The 15,461-nt window shown below is 39.0% G+C and overlaps 1 protein-coding gene across 3 annotated transcripts in view; it reads right to left on the bottom strand.

Annotated features, from left to right (window-relative positions):
• The window catches only part of ZNF106 (zinc finger protein 106), a 33,384-nt gene that overhangs the window by 13,853 nt on the left and 4,070 nt on the right, over positions 1-15,461 (bottom strand). The window contains exons 3-10 of one of the 3 annotated variants that reach the window (XM_065636550.1): positions 11,762-11,959; positions 7,776-9,866; positions 6,330-6,954; positions 5,371-5,440; positions 3,632-3,786; positions 3,477-3,537; positions 2,831-3,172; positions 22-799 (exon numbers count right to left, since the gene is read on the bottom strand). In XM_065636550.1, the coding sequence (XP_065492622.1) occupies positions 22-799; positions 2,831-3,172; positions 3,477-3,537; positions 3,632-3,786; positions 5,371-5,440; positions 6,330-6,954; positions 7,776-9,866; positions 11,762-11,959 (4,320 nt within the window). Of the gene's footprint in view, positions 1-21; positions 800-2,830; positions 3,173-3,476; positions 3,538-3,631; positions 3,787-5,370; positions 5,441-6,329; positions 6,955-7,775; positions 9,867-11,761; positions 12,352-15,461 lie in introns of those variants that run through there. The other 2 variants (XM_065636548.1, XM_065636549.1) reach the window with 2 other exon arrangements.

The raw sequence follows: 15,461 nt of genomic DNA, 5'->3' as shown, positions 1-15,461 counted from the left end.
AGAAATCTACAGTAGTCTCACCTTTTCCCATCATCCCTATAATTTGTGCCAAGCTCACTGGTAGAGCTCACTTCATCATAACCAGAGCAAGATGCCTCTCGCGCTGCTTGATCCATAGAGCTGCGTGAATCCTTCTTTGACGGACTGTCTGGTTTCTCATCTCCCGACTCTGATGAACCAACGTCAACCACCTCACACTGGGGCGCTGGAACTTCCACTAGTTCCAGAGAAGCATCGCTGTCATTCTCATATCTGTTTCTTGCTGTTTGAGCAGTAGCTCCATCCTTCTGTCTTGGAGTAGATGTAGAAACTTTTTCTCCTTTAGAAACCCTTCCAGTCTTGACTTTCCGGACAGGCTTAGAGTGAATTATATCCTGTTCTGTATCACTGTTCTCCGGCACATGGGCTGCCCTCAGAGTTTTCTTCTTCCTTAACTTTCTCCTCCTCTTGTTCCCTTTTTCTGCTGGGACTACAGTGGTTGTCATCTGTTGCTCAGATGGTTCTGCTGACAATTTGGGGGGGGGTTTATCCATTGGCATTTCTAGAAGGACTGAATGCTTTGCAAGAGAGGTGCTACACTGATCCAGTAAAAAGCTCTCAGTCACTGTGTCATTTGCTTCTCTCTTGCTGAAAACAGACAGTGAATGAGGAGAAGGGCTCTCAGGAATTCCAGCCTTTCCCTTGTCCACTGCAGGCTCACGAACATCTTGGTTAGTGCGTTGGAAACAAGCTGCCAGCTCTGATAGGGACATGGTTCCAGAGATGACTGGATGCACTGTAGTTTTCTGGCTGGTCTCTTCTGAAGAAAACAGATTAGTGTTATATGCAATCTGTACAGCAATAAATATTTATGCAAAATTGCTCTTCCTACATTTTTTTTTTTTTTACACTCAATTATGCATGTAAAGTACATACATCTACATGTTGAAAGCTATGTGCACATGCAGATCTGCTATTTCAGTCAGCTATCTGGCCTTTAAATAACATAGCTAGGGAATAAAATGTTTATCTGTTACCTAGAAGCAAAGGAATGGGGTACATAATTCAAGACGCCGGCAGACTACATGCTTTTAAAGTTCTGACAAACAACCTTTGATGAATCTTCCCTTGTTGGCTTAAGATGCTACCACTCTTCACTGTGTGCTTCTGTACCAACTGTCTCCACAGCTGCAGGACTGGTATTAAGCAATGCATGCCTAGTACATCTCAGCTGCTCAACGATGTAGTTTGAAGACCTTGTGCTTAATCCATCTGGATTAGTTATTTCTACCATGATACTTGGACCTAACTCAAGGTAGATGGGTCATGCACAACCCACTCTGTGGCATCGTACCTTTTGTCCTGGGAACAGCAGCACGGCAAGCCATCAGGGTAAGCTTTCTAGTTCCTCTGTGGTGGACTAAGCGATGGGACAAACATCTCTCCCTGTCATTTTAATTTGAAGCTAATATGAAGAAATGAATCTGGCCGCTCAACTGAGACAGGCCAAGAACACAGGCAGCATCTCACAGCTGTGTTTCCCACACCCTAAAATTCCCCAGTTGCATTTGCAATAACTACAATCCAGAACAGGATGTTTCATGTTCACTGCATTTATTGGGTGGGATCCTTCAATGAGAATGGGAAGCTGACAGAATTCTAAACACTTCCCTGCTTCTGCATCTTAGAAACCAGCAAATTAAACCTACATTCTTACTTATGAATCTTTATCTCAAATTATCTAAGCTAAGAGTTTGGGTAGGTGACAGTTATGGCAGACAAACAACGGTCATTAGAGTCCCCCTGCTCAAGTTCACAGGCTCTGAGGAAAGTAAAGGATGAATGAGCTTTTAATCTTCAGTTTGTATGTTCAGTCACAGTAGCAAGTTGCAGTGTAAAGTCCCAATAGCATTTAAGCCTTTGACCACAGACTACAGTACATGAGTTTTAGGGGTTTCGAACTGTCTAAATAAAGAGTTAATCATTTCAGTTACAGCCATTAAGATCTCATTTTTCTCAAGCAGTAGCTTTCATATTAGTAGTTCAGTTAATTCAGCAGTTTCTTCTCTAGACAAAAGCGAACACAGCCCTTCATCGACAGCCCTCTCCTACTTGCTCTCCTCACATCAGCAAACAGTGCCAAATATCCTTCCCACAGTAAATTGTTTATTGAGATAACAAATAAGATTGTACAAACTTTGAATGAGGTTATTAAATCTAACCAGCATCTCCAGACCAGTGGGATTTGGAGAGATGGAGAAGGGGAGAAGATGGATTGTTATTTTTAATATCCAAATTATACTCTTTGTGCTTATCCTGCAGGGCCCAGGAAGAACATGGAATACTCTTAATGTAGTTGGTCATATATTTTTAAAACAGATCTTCAGGCACGCATTCTTCCTTTGCAGGTAGATTTTCAGCTACCAATGCCCATTAAATTACGCAGAGTAGAAGATAAAAATTACAGGGGAGGGTTTAAGGTTTGTTGGGCTTTTTTAATTTTTGCCTTTTTTTTAAATTAACTAATTAATCTCAGAGGATGTAACATGAAAATTCATGTTTGTGTTTTTTTTTTTTTTTTTTAAGTAAAACTAGAAACCTGTAGGTGCATGGCTACGATTTGCATGTGCTTAGCAATTTCAAAAACATGGAATCCAGTTGGATGTGTTGTAAAGAAGGTACCAGTTTCTAATGCTATTAGGTTGACAAAGTCCTACAGAAGTTAACGGGAGTTCATCCCTGCACAACAGGCTGCAGGTTTGAGATCCAACTTAAATTCTTCCAGGAAAAAAATATTTCCTTATTTCCTTAAAGCTAATTTGCTTAAAAAACAAAGAGAAGCCACACATACCATCCTTCTGCTCCACCTCTTGTGCTCGTGAAGCACCTGGAGAGCTCTGAAGTAGAGAATTCACATTTTCTTCTGGGCCTTTTGGAGACACAGGTTCTCGTTTAACTTGTACTGAGGAGTCAGGAGGAGCAGTAGGTGTGATGCCAGAAGGCTGGAATGGTGATGGCATGTTTACATGCACAGAAGCTCCCAGTGGAGGTACAGAAGACGACAAAGTGTCTAAAAGGGGCAGGAAGGAGCCTGCAGGAATTACATCAGCTGCCGTCTGAGATTTGCTATTTCTTCTCTCACTTAAGACACTGCAAGAAGGTTGCTCTGATAGTTCAGAAGGTTCATATGTTTCTAATGGCAAAAGAGGAGAGAAAAAAAAACAGAACAAAAATGTTCCCATTTTACAATAAAATGTAGGGGTGCTCATTTCTTGTGGACAGAGACAAGGAAGAGAAAAATCTGTAAAAATGCCACTAGATGGCACTAGCAAAGATGACAGATCACACTTGAACAATAAAGACTTCAATATTGAAAGTCTACAATTTTATTGCACTTTTACATAAGTGAATTCAAGTTAAATCCAATTTTTACAAGATACCGAGCTCAAAGAATACGAGTCAACATCCCACTGTTGTAGTTTTATGGTACTTCATACCTTGTAGCCCCTGCAAGATCTGGATTCTCTGACTTCTCAGTGTACTCATTTCCATGGTTATCTGCAAAACAGTTGTGCTTTAAATCAGGCCTACTTAAGGCAGTTTTTCAGGCTGCTAATTTCTAGTTCAGACAGTCTCAAAAGCCCACTTTTACCTGTTGCTTTAATACAAGGAACCGTTGAACCTCAACATATGCAGCCTGCAGGGCAGCCCTAGCCTGCAGGAGACTGCTGTCCACACTGTGCAGGGACTTGCTTAACTCTTCTTCCCTCAGCGAAATAGCCAACAACTGGTCTACCTGAGAACGTTCTGAAAAAGAAACAAAATGTAGAGTATAATTGTACTTGACAATATGTTAAAATACATTACACGATATCTCAATAAATACTACCATCTCGGAATGTAAAAATCACATAAACTAGGTCAACCATCAATAGTCATAGAAGAAGCTGAGAAGGAGTATCTATGCACAGGAATAGTCACAGCTACATGAAAGAAGAGCGAAGTCGAGTATTCCTCTTTACAGGATCTCAACCTTGACTCTAGTTACTTTATTTCCGTCATAGCTTTGCCAGCACTGATTTAGTTTAATAAAACAAAGTCATTTTCTTCCACAAAGATCTTTTGTTGAAGTACACGCACACAAAGTATAAATACACACTTTCCATTAATATAATCAAAAAGGCAAAGGCAACTTTAAGCTAAATGACATTTAAATTACTCAGTTAATCCAGAGGCCAAGGAAAGGCAGCTTAAGAGAAGAACCCAACAATAAAATACCATTTACTATCCAGGATGATTTTGGGATGTGAGACTCATGTTTGCAATCTCTTGAGAAAGAGTCTCTGAGCACTGTACTTAGCAAAAGATCCCTTTCTAAAGTCCTCCGGCATTGCAGAGATTCTCCAAGCAAATTAAGTTTCAGTCAGAGCACTGCTTAGTTTCATTCAAGTTATAGTTTCCCTTAGTAATAAGGGTTATGCTGAAGCAAAGTAATGGGAAGGAGTGATTTTAAGTCAAATGTGTTACTAGTCTCCACAATAGACACTAGTCATTGATGACAGAGGCTGATAAAGAACCCCATCTTTTCAAGTAATGAAATATTAGTTCCCACAATAAGATCCATATTAATTGTTCTGCATTCCAAACAACGCTCAGTATAAATAAAGAATTAAAAAAAGGTAAATGGAAGATTTGAAAGCTATCTTCAGATAGCTCCCAGATGGTGATGCAATTATTTAATTCCCAAAGAAAACATTCTCTCTAAACCACAGATGGTTAATTTTGATATGTGGTGATGCAGATGTGTGAGGTAAGTTCGCGAAAGACCTGTCTAATGACAGAACAAGAGTTTTCTTTGGTCAGGAGCAGGAAGGAGTGAGGCATTCCACATTCATTTCCATTAAGAACAGGGAAGGAAGAGTCAAAAAATAAGAAGTATTGCTGGAGATGCCAAAACCAGAACACAACCCAAACTATGCAGAGGACAAGTCTTCTGGTAAGACCATCCAAAATTAGAAAGGGAACTCAGCATGGCTGAATTAGAAGGGGAGTGATGGGTGTTTCTCCCTTCGGAACTTCCATCTGAAGAGGCAGCAAACCTTTCTTCCCTGAGCAGGGGAAAGCAAAGGCCCAATCTGTGCAATCAGGAACATGAATTGTAGGCAGAAAGGAGGCAAAAAGTCTTCTCTTAGAAATAACTTGTGACAAGTTAAGATGGGACTCTTTAAAGAATAATGTGTTGCAGATGTGAGAGCAGTCCACCACATGACCTTCAGTAAGAGCTCAAGAAGCACCAAAGTAACATTAAGGAATTATCATTTTAGCCAAGTCAAAATACTGTTAGGTATTTATAACCCCTATACCAGATGCACATGTATGACATTGACTCACCTTTTTTACTTTTGATTTTTCTTCTCTTATTCTTTCTTTCTAGACTAGGGATTTCAGGAGAAGATCCCTCCTGCAAGTAAAATCATTTATTAACAAAAGTTACAAAAGCAATTTTGCCTAAATAAAAAAATCAAACATCCACTGTCTTTTCAAGCATTAATTGTACCCATGAAGAATATACAAATCATTTTGCTCATTCTTGTATAACTTGGCCTTCCCTCTGCCCTTAAAAGAGAGAGGGCAACAAAGTGAGTGTTTTCATCTCAATTAGGAAGACATGTTTAATAAGCTGAAGCCTTGTGCTTGCTCAGATGTTTAATACCACACTTGAGTCAGATTTTCTGCTCTGTTTTAGTTGAAGGTCTGGAGGATTAAATCAGTGAGAAATTAAAATTATCGCCTTCTGCATATAACAAAACCATTTTGATCACAAACATATTTTTTTCCCCCCTTTGGCTAAGTCCAAGACAGGATGGTGAAACAAATTCAGATTTAAGTATATAATTTTGAGTATGCAATTTAGTAAAAAGGCTTGTCTTCCTCTGCTTTACCATAAAACTAGGAACATCTAAGGAAAACAAATTTCTACTACAGTTTAGCTCCCATTTATGTTTTGAAAAAACAAGATCCTTGCTACAACACCAAGTAGTTCCACAGAAATATTTTAATAGCTCTCAATTACCAGTATAGCATGCTAGTCACCAAATCAAAATTAAAGAGCATTTGCCATTCCAACTAATTTTAAAAGATTAAGCTGAAGTCCTGCACAAGGAAAGTAGAAATGTAAAAGATTCTTAAAGAAAATTAAGCCAAACAAGAAAATTAGTTTGAGCTTATCAATGTACAAGACAAGCAAATGGAGAAAGTCCTCCTTGCAGAGATCATTCCAAGGCTGAATGGCCATTGACAGGGAAAAAACCATTTTTTTAGCACAAAGCTGGACAAAATTGCACACTTACTCCAGTTGCTCTTCTTTTCTTTCCAATTCCTTGGCTGTCGTTCTGCTCAGTACCAGATGTGCAGCTACTGTCTGTAGCTGCATCTATGTTATTAGATACTGCAAGAAGTGAAGCATTACTTGAAGCTGGACAGTTTTCTTCTGAGACTTCTAGTACGTTTTGTTTTTCAAGAAGAGGTGTTCTCTTCTCTGGGCTTTCCTGGTCTTGTTTTGTAGGGCTTGTGACCTCAGAGGTGGCCAGGAAGCTGTGTCTCCTTCCACTAGTCTCAGTTCTTTCAGACATAAATGGTGACAGAGGAAGAGAAGATGTCTCCCGTTTCAAGTCAACCTCAGCATCAGCGCTTACCTCATACCCAGATGTTATGTGATGTGAGTGGCTGGCTGAAATTATTTCCCTTTGCCCACTTTCTTTTGTTTTGGCTTGTTCACTGAAGAAGCTACAAGTAGAAGGATTTCTGTCTGCAATGACACTGCTTTCAGAAAAGCTACGTTTTCTGGCTAAGCCAGGCACTGCTAAGGAAATCCCTTCCCACTGGAATCCTTCCAGAGTAGACAGATCAGATTCTTCTTCAAGTTCTAGACCCTCTTGCTCATTTTGAACAAGAGGCACCATTTCTATGCCAAACCTTTAACAAATAAAAAGAAAAATAAATATGCATGTAACAAGCCAGGTAAGTCCAGAAAAAGCTTACCCCCTCTCCAAATTCATGTTATTGCTTTAAGAAATCTGGCAACTCATTCCACTGGTATTCTGTACTTTCTGCTTCATCTGGCAATGGATTATCTTTTGTGTATCACAAAATGAGATTTAGTGGCTAAGAACTGACAGCATGATTTCCAAGTCAGAATTCATGTTATTATAATTATTCCAAACCAAGTTTGTAATAAGAAAATATGACATCTTTTCAAGACACTTCAAAAACTCCAGGTTTAAAGAAAGTTTCAAAAGTGAAGTATTTTATAATTGCTTCTTCTAAACACAAACTCAAACTGTATATCAGATTAAAAGGTTAATAAATGAAGAGGAATTTATTCTGTCTGCAGCAAGGCAAGCATTTCTTGTAGCCCTGAATAAATGAAGAAATAAGCAACTGTCACAGCATTGTTCCCATCCTGATCACATTTTTACATTCTTCCACCTACTAGAACTTGCAAAGCAAGTATATTGCTAGTGTCCATATTCAGATACTAAGCAATGATTATGAACTGATCAGAATCTTTTTCTGAACAGCAGACTACTATTATTTATCTAAGGATAGACATCCACAGCAGCAAGGAGTCATAAAAACTCAAAATTATTTGTATATGCAAAAGATCGTGGTATAGTAAGCTTCATTCTGAAGTCTTAGTTTTAGGATCCTGGAATTCATTTCAGATTTGGAGAAACAGAACCCTTTCCCCTCAACATACACACAGACAAGCATGGTTAGATCTGAAAGCTACCAACCTTGGTAAACCTTTGCCAAGCTCCTGTTTCTTCTTGGTAACCTGCTGGATGACTTGATCCCAGTTCACATTTCGCCGGGAAGTACTAAGAATCTGCCTGAGGGTGGGTTTAAGCCCTGACTCCTTCTCAGACTCACTCCTCCGATGGCCGCTCACATTCCGAATGCGCCGTGCATTATTGAGATTGGGCTCTGGAAGATGTGTCCCAACTTTGCTCTTCAGACTAATATGTCGTGTCAAGTCTCTTTGCAGAGAGGCAGGGAGGCCAAGTTTGCTTAAATCGGGAAGAAGCAGGCCTAGTGACTGGCTTCCTCCTTTCTGCAGCTCATGATCTGAAGGATTTTCAAAACCTTCCATTTCGAAGTGATCATGTGACTTGACACGCTCTTCATCCCCTTCTCCGTCCTGTGAGGAGGTTTTCAAATACACATGCAAATGGTCCTGACTGCTTGATGGAGAAACTGCAGATTCCATCTGAAATTGCATATCTTTCAGATCAGCAGAAGTAACACTTGAAGCAATCGGCTTTTCATCATCTTCCTTTTGAGAGGTGGCAGGTTTACCTTCTGTAGAGTCACAGGGTAAACAAGAACTAGTAGAACCCAACTTTTCAACTCTTGCTTCTGACTTCTCACTTCCCATTAAATCACCATCACTCACATCTAATGAATCTAATTTGAACTTGTTCTTTGGTGATGCTTTCCCAGTTTCTTCCTTATTCGGGTCACATGTATCCTTGCAAGATCTTAAGGGAGCATTTTGCAAGGTGTGGCTGGACTGAACATCTTTGAGGTTTTGCTCTGATTCACTTAGCTTATTACCAGGCTCTCCAAGATTGCTACCAAGCACATCGTTGTTGTCTTGTAAGTCACCAGTACATGTACCAGGCAGCTTTGATGAATAGGAGGAGAAATGGTTTGTTTCCAAGTTCAGGGCATTCAAATTACTCTGCTCTTTGCCACTAGTTGAGGTTAACAGAAGCTTGACATTTTTTAAGAGACTGTTTGTGTCTTGCTTTGGGGAAGACAACTTGATATCTGTGATATTCAGAAGAGGGGATTTCAGTGATGGCATCTTATTACTTCTGCCATCACCTTTGTCAGGTTTTTCACCACTGGAACAGTCTTTTATTACCTTGCAAGAATCAAGGTGATCTGAGGTTACATTCGAAAGGGAAGATGCTTCCCATTTTTTAAGTTTTGAAAGGCTAACATTGGCTTCACAAGTTTTTCCTTTCATTGTTGAATCAGTAAGAGGCATAAACACAGACTCCATTTTATTTGGAGTTTTAGAAACATTATCATCAGAACGTGGTTGCTGCTCTGCAGCTTTCTGGGATGGGTAGGGACTCCAGCGATACGTTTTATCTCTGGAAGGACTGCCACTTTTTCCACTGGCTCTTGAAGTTTTGCTTTCTGGTTGTTTCGACATACCAAAATCCAATGCCCCCTCAGAAGGAAGTTTATCACTAGTAAAATCAAGCAAGTCCCTGCTTTTTTTTCGATCTCTGTACGGCAGAACATTGTCTTTCTCCTGCCGCTGCCATGTATATCTTTCCTTATTATATTTAATTGGCTCTAATGAATATGTATCTCCAGAGCTTCCAAAATTCCAGCCATTTGTACCATGAGGACTAGATTTCCAGTTTCCTCCGTAACTCTTGGAATTCCAGCTAGAAAAATTAACCGTTCCTTCAGAGTGCCAAGTAGAATTTCTCTCCCTAGCACTGCGATGCCAATTTGATGTGCCTCCTCCCCGCACACTTGGACGCCAAACAGTTCCAGAATTCCCATAGTTATGCCGATTTGAAGAGCCTCCTGAAACATTTTGGTGCCACCCAGAGCGTCCTCTTGGGCCACCTGTGTGTCTGTTCATATTAAGGTTCCTCTGAGAGTGTGAAAATTTGCCTTGTCTAGGATTAATATAATCATCCTTTTCCCACTTCCAGTCCCTTTGTGATGCATTATGATGATGCCACGATGACTGATCATAAGCTTCTCTTTCTTTGTAAGTACCTCTTTCTTCTCGCCTTCTCTGTGATCTCCTATCATCACATTCTAATTCTTGGTTTGCACAGCTTTGTTCAGCTTGCCTACAAAACAATTGAGAAAAACCTAAATTCTGACGCCATTCCACTGAAGTCAAACACCATGCAAGCCTCATAAGAAAACTCTTTTTTTTTGATAAAAAGAAACAGACCATTCAAGCTTCTGTACTGTTTGGCATTCAAAACTAACATTGTGCCTTTACTGAAATACGATATTTCAAAATTGCTCTTACAAGAGCAACTGATTTAGTGCAGATGTAGTTCAATAGGCTAATTCTTAAATATTTCTGTTTAACTCAGTAAAGAATATTTCCTTCTATTTACTAGTAATTGAACTAATAATCAAATAAAAAGAAAGTTTCTTTCTGTTTTATAATCTCTGTAATTTGAGTAATCTTGATAAACAAAAGTCCGTTTGCAGCAAGAGAATTATTTTTTATGAAGACTGTTCTGTTGGCCTTGGTGCAGCTAGAGTGAATACAAAACAGAAGAAAAGCTAGGCTGAAAAAAGCAGTTATTCTACTTATTGGAGAAAACAATTGAGCTTGTGCCTCAGTTTATAAAGCTTAACTTAAAACATAGATGCAAAACATCCACTGAAGTTGTACCTCAGATACAAAAATATTTTTTCTTGTTTTAACCAATGGATTCAAACAGTCCACAGCACGCAATGCTGAGTCTGTATGAGCCTCTCAGAAGCCCTATCTACTGCCCTTTGGATAGCTCTTGTGCTTGGCAGCTTACTACGAACACGTGGTAAATTATCACATGTACATTTAAAGATAAATGCTACCTTAACATCGACAGCTATTCACAGGGTCAGCAGTCTAAATGTCCTAAGTATTTATTCTACCAAATGAGGAGTTTTTATTAAAAGGTTTTCCAAAAGCCAATTATAGAAATGCTTCTTTCTGACATTATAGGAATACATTCATTCTAGATTCCTGGGCAAACAAGACAGGAAATCTTCACACTACTGCTCAAAAAACACTGATTTGAGTAAACTGAAAATTCATATTGTACCACTCTCTACGTTTTCAACACATTCCAGTTCTGTTAAAAGACACACAAATAATTACTCTGTAATGGAAAATGCCCTACTGCATAAGATAAAGTGAGCTCTAAGACAATAATTCAAAGAAACAATGACTAAGTGATACCATAAGCTCTAGGAGCTGACTCAACTAGATTACGATGTAATGGAAACAACTTTGCTGTACTAGTAGCTTAATCTGTATACTTACTTCTTTTTTTTCCCCTCTCTAAACTGGCATCCAGCAGAGCAATTTTCTAAGATTTTAGTTGCCTCAGAATACCACCCTACTGACAGCATTACTCATTTACCATAAACCAGGAAAAGAGACATTGTTGCTACCTACATCGACCAATACAAAAACATGTCCATTGTGTAGTATAGAGACACCCTAGTGTGACAGAATAGTATCAAAACCAAATCATCTCCACAGATTTGTGCACTTGGAGACACTAATTGAAACTTCTAGCCACAGCAAGCAAGAATATCTTTCAAAAACCATTTGCCTCTTTGATATCATCACCACACCATAAATCTATTGCAACAATACATTCCCAGCTGGAACATCATATCAGCAACGCACAATTGCAGAGTCACATGGAAGATAAAGGGCAAGACTTATTACTCTCTGCATCATTCTGTTCCATAGCAAGACACTAGAATTGTGTTTGCCTAATGGTAAGCAGCAAGATAAAACGGGTAAGAAATTTCACTCAAGGATTATGAGATAACAGCATGACATTGAGAGAACAATCCAATTCGTTTTAAAAACAGACAGATTAAAGTTTTATAACAAAACATGTTCAACGACAGTTTCTCAAAGGCCAGGTTCCTATAGATACTCCCTACCTCAAACAATATAGCACTACTATCGCATTTATTAAGCCTTTCAGAAAGGAAAACTCACCGGTTCCGTTCCTTCCTTTGCTTGATTAGTTGAATGAGTTCTTTATCAAGGTATTCTTCTTCTGCCTCTTCTTTCTCTTCCTTTTTTCTGTCATGGGCATCAACATTGTCTTTGTGCAGCTGGCTGGAGATGTGCTTGGCGTATGCTGACAAACCCACTAGTGTCACTCTGCACACCCGGCATTCGTGGTTGCTGTCCCTAGGAAGAGAGGCAGAGGGGGGACTTTCAGCCCTGCCAACAGGCATGGTAGGTACCTCTGGTCTTACTTTGTTTCCTCTGAATGTGCTTGCATTCAAAGCAACTAGGTTTCGCTCAGTATATTTAAGTTACTTGAATTCTCTGGCTTTTTCTTTCAAGGACTTGTTTTTTGATGGTCAGTTTTCAGAAGATTTTTTTTCCAACAATCAAGAGGTAAAAGACTTGGTAATAAAGCTGCGTTAACTGGGGGAAGGAATTCTTCTTGAATTGTTGTACTCAAAATCTTTTCAGAGGAAACATAGTGAGCGAGGAGGCAGAGTGGATGGCTTGCAGAGCTAGCAGGAGCTGCTCTGAAGCCCATCCATGGTGCCAGCTGCACTGGGCAAGCCTGGTGACAGCTTCTACATTTAATCCTTGCCTTGAGCCTTCCCCCAGTGAAATTTAGAAAAGGGAGGAGGCAGCACATGGATACAGCCAATCCTGACACAACAGAACCTAAACTGGGACAGCTGAGACTGCTGCCTGGAATCCAAAGACTCCACAGCACAGTGAGTGATGGAAGGGTATCTTCAGTTCACTGCACTTTATTTGGTTCAAGTGTGCATGAGGTCTGCTTTCTACTTTAGACGACTTATCTTAAAAAATACAGAAATTATTTCAGCTGGAGGAAGCTGACAGCTGTGTCAGACAAATGGCTTTACTCGTGTTTCAGTGAACACTGGATTAAGGTTACAACTTTTTTTTTTACTTTTTTTTTTTTCTTTTTTAAGAAATTCAGATTTCTAAAATACCTCATTTGTTCTCCTGACAAATCCTTTCAATACTCCACTGTTAAGGAAATACATTCTTAATAGCAAACCTAAACAAGGAAAAATTGTTCACCAGTTAAAAAAAGTGGGAAAAAACTTAATGAGAGCATAGTCAACTGCAAATAACTCAGCAGGACCAAATTAGGACTCACTGCCTGCCTATACAATGCTTTCTTCAATTTTGCCATTTAACTCAGAAAGGCAGATCTGCATATCCCCACAGCACACTTGAGACCAAAGTCTTGTAACAGCAGCATTATAATACCAACACGCAGCTCATGCCCGGGGTCAAAAAAATGGAATCCATAAAGGAAAAAGGCAAACCTGAATCCCTGTTCTTTAGAGAAAAGTTAAAAATAAATTGAGAAAAGATCAAAAGATGCCTCTTCACCCAAAATATTAAGCCAACATTCTTACTGGAATTGCTTAATGGAGTGTCAGCAGGTATGTTTTATTTATCCTAGAAAACCGTGGTTTTCCTACTAACGCACCTGAGATATTTAACCAACGCAGTCAGAAACAGCTAGAGGTTTCTTTTTAAATAGAGTAATTAATAAAAATTACACTCTCTACATGTCATTTTTTTTGTATGTTGCAGCCTAACTAATTTCAGATGAAACATTTGGACAAATTTCATGTACAAAGCCAACAGTTTACAAATTTAACCTGTGTTTTCCAGGCAAACTGCAAATCAGAAGCCGGCTTCTTGCTGAAAAAGGTGCTCTTTTTACATAACATTCGACTTGAGTCGTAAGGACACTTCAAGGAGAAACATAATTCAGTGGTACTAATTACATTTTAGAAAACAACTCAGATCCTTCATAAGACCCACATTTCAAATATTCCATACAACTTTCACTCTCATCTATAGACTAACTAAATAAATACAAAATTTTACCTAACCTTGGACAAAGCCAGTGAGTTCGCAGCTGGCATAAGGACAAAGAATTTCTTTCTGCCATTTCTAACTTGCGAGTTACTAGTTAATAAGCTGTGGTTCTTGTACCGAGAGTCTGGAAAGAAAAGACTTCAGTGGGTAGTGACTAGAATTCTCTGTCTTGCTGTTAATCTATATGAACCTAAAGAAAAAACACCATTTTTTCCTATATAAACAACTGCTTTAATTAAAAATGATTTGGTTGGGAGTTCAGATAGTTACACTTAAGGGAATTTTGATTCCCTTTACTTCTTTCCTTCCCCTTTTCCCACTAATATCAGATAGAACTGGGCACACTCCAGGACACACATTGATCAGGTCTACACATTTCCTCACCATACAGAAACATCACACAATCTTAGTTGTTTAACAAGAAGGCCAAAAGCAATTCGAAATAAAAAGGACAAAAGTATTTCCGATATGAAAACATCCAAGAGCTTTATTTACTGGATGTGTATGTCAGATGTTCCTTGACAAGAGCAATATTTCGCTTTCAATTAAAAAAAAAAAAGAAAAAAAAAAGAAAAACCACTAAAGCTTGACTCATTATACATCACATGGAATAAGACCTCAAGAAAAGGAGAAGAGCCTTAAAATGTTTCAGAAAATTATTATATCCCTTGAGATTACTAAGTTAACTTGAAAAAGTGTAAAGTGTGAACCAATGTGTGTATTTCCTTTACCTCTTCCCTACAGGAAGTCTAAGAAGTGACTTCTAATTGGGTGTCAAATTTGAAGGTAGTAAGATGCTGATACTACAGTTTAATGGTATTATCCTTTGTTACACAATTCAAACACACTCACAAGGCTGTTGCTTGTGCTTCACAAGGCTGTAAGACGCCTAAAGGACTTTGACTAAACTTAAATGGGAGGAAGGAGGAGAAGCATGGGGGAAAAGAACAAGGCTGCTGCTGCACCGTGAAAATGAAGTTCACTATTCATTTTGAGAACAAACATCTTCCATGCATTCTTCTGGAACAAATAATGAAGACAGTTACCTTAATAATAGAAAATGTAATGCTGGTGAAACAAATTTAATTCCAGTCTTATAGAAATAGAAAACCAAGAACTGTCAGATCACTTGCAAGCCGCTGTGTACGCAATATATAATTTCTAAAAGTTACTGCTACCTTCAGGAGTCATTAACTAAAAAACCCAATAACTTACAAGGCGAGAAATAAGAGGCCAAAATATGTGAAATTTTAAGCTGTAATCCTCACCGCTTTCTGTAATGAGGATCTCAGAACCATTGTCAGAAGAAGAAAGTCCAGAACAGAAATGCTCTACAAGTCAGCTGATCGGAATCTCTAAATCAGTGTCTAGTGCTGAGGACGTTCTGGTTCCTGAGCAACCCCTACCCAGCTGTTTGGTAACAGAGAAAACCCTTTTCACACCCAACAGGACGGATATTGAATAACATGATGTGCTTGATTCCAGACACATTTTCAGAACGTTGGTAGCTCCTAAGACCCAGTTGTGTAGGGCACTGCAGAGAAGAAAACAAAATGATCTGGGGTTTGTTTTGTGTTCTTTTCTTTAAAGTAAGTAGCTGATTTGGAACAACAACAACAAAAATCCCAAGAAGCACAGGGCTGAGCAAGAGATGGCAATGGCAGGGGAAAAAAGAGAAGGTGGGGAATGCGGGGAATTTATCATTTTTATGCCCTCCATCTTTACTGCAAAGCTGTTTTTATTTGAAAAACTGAGATAGCTTCCAAGAAGCTGCTTTTGTCCATTTTCTCGATGTGACACAATA

Source organism: Caloenas nicobarica, chromosome 5 (genome assembly GCF_036013445.1).
Source record: "Caloenas nicobarica isolate bCalNic1 chromosome 5, bCalNic1.hap1, whole genome shotgun sequence".
NCBI classification, from domain to species: Eukaryota; Metazoa; Chordata; class Aves; order Columbiformes; family Columbidae; genus Caloenas; species Caloenas nicobarica.
Note: the sequence above shows the minus strand (reverse complement) of the source record. Positions and strands in the feature narration are given on the sequence as shown.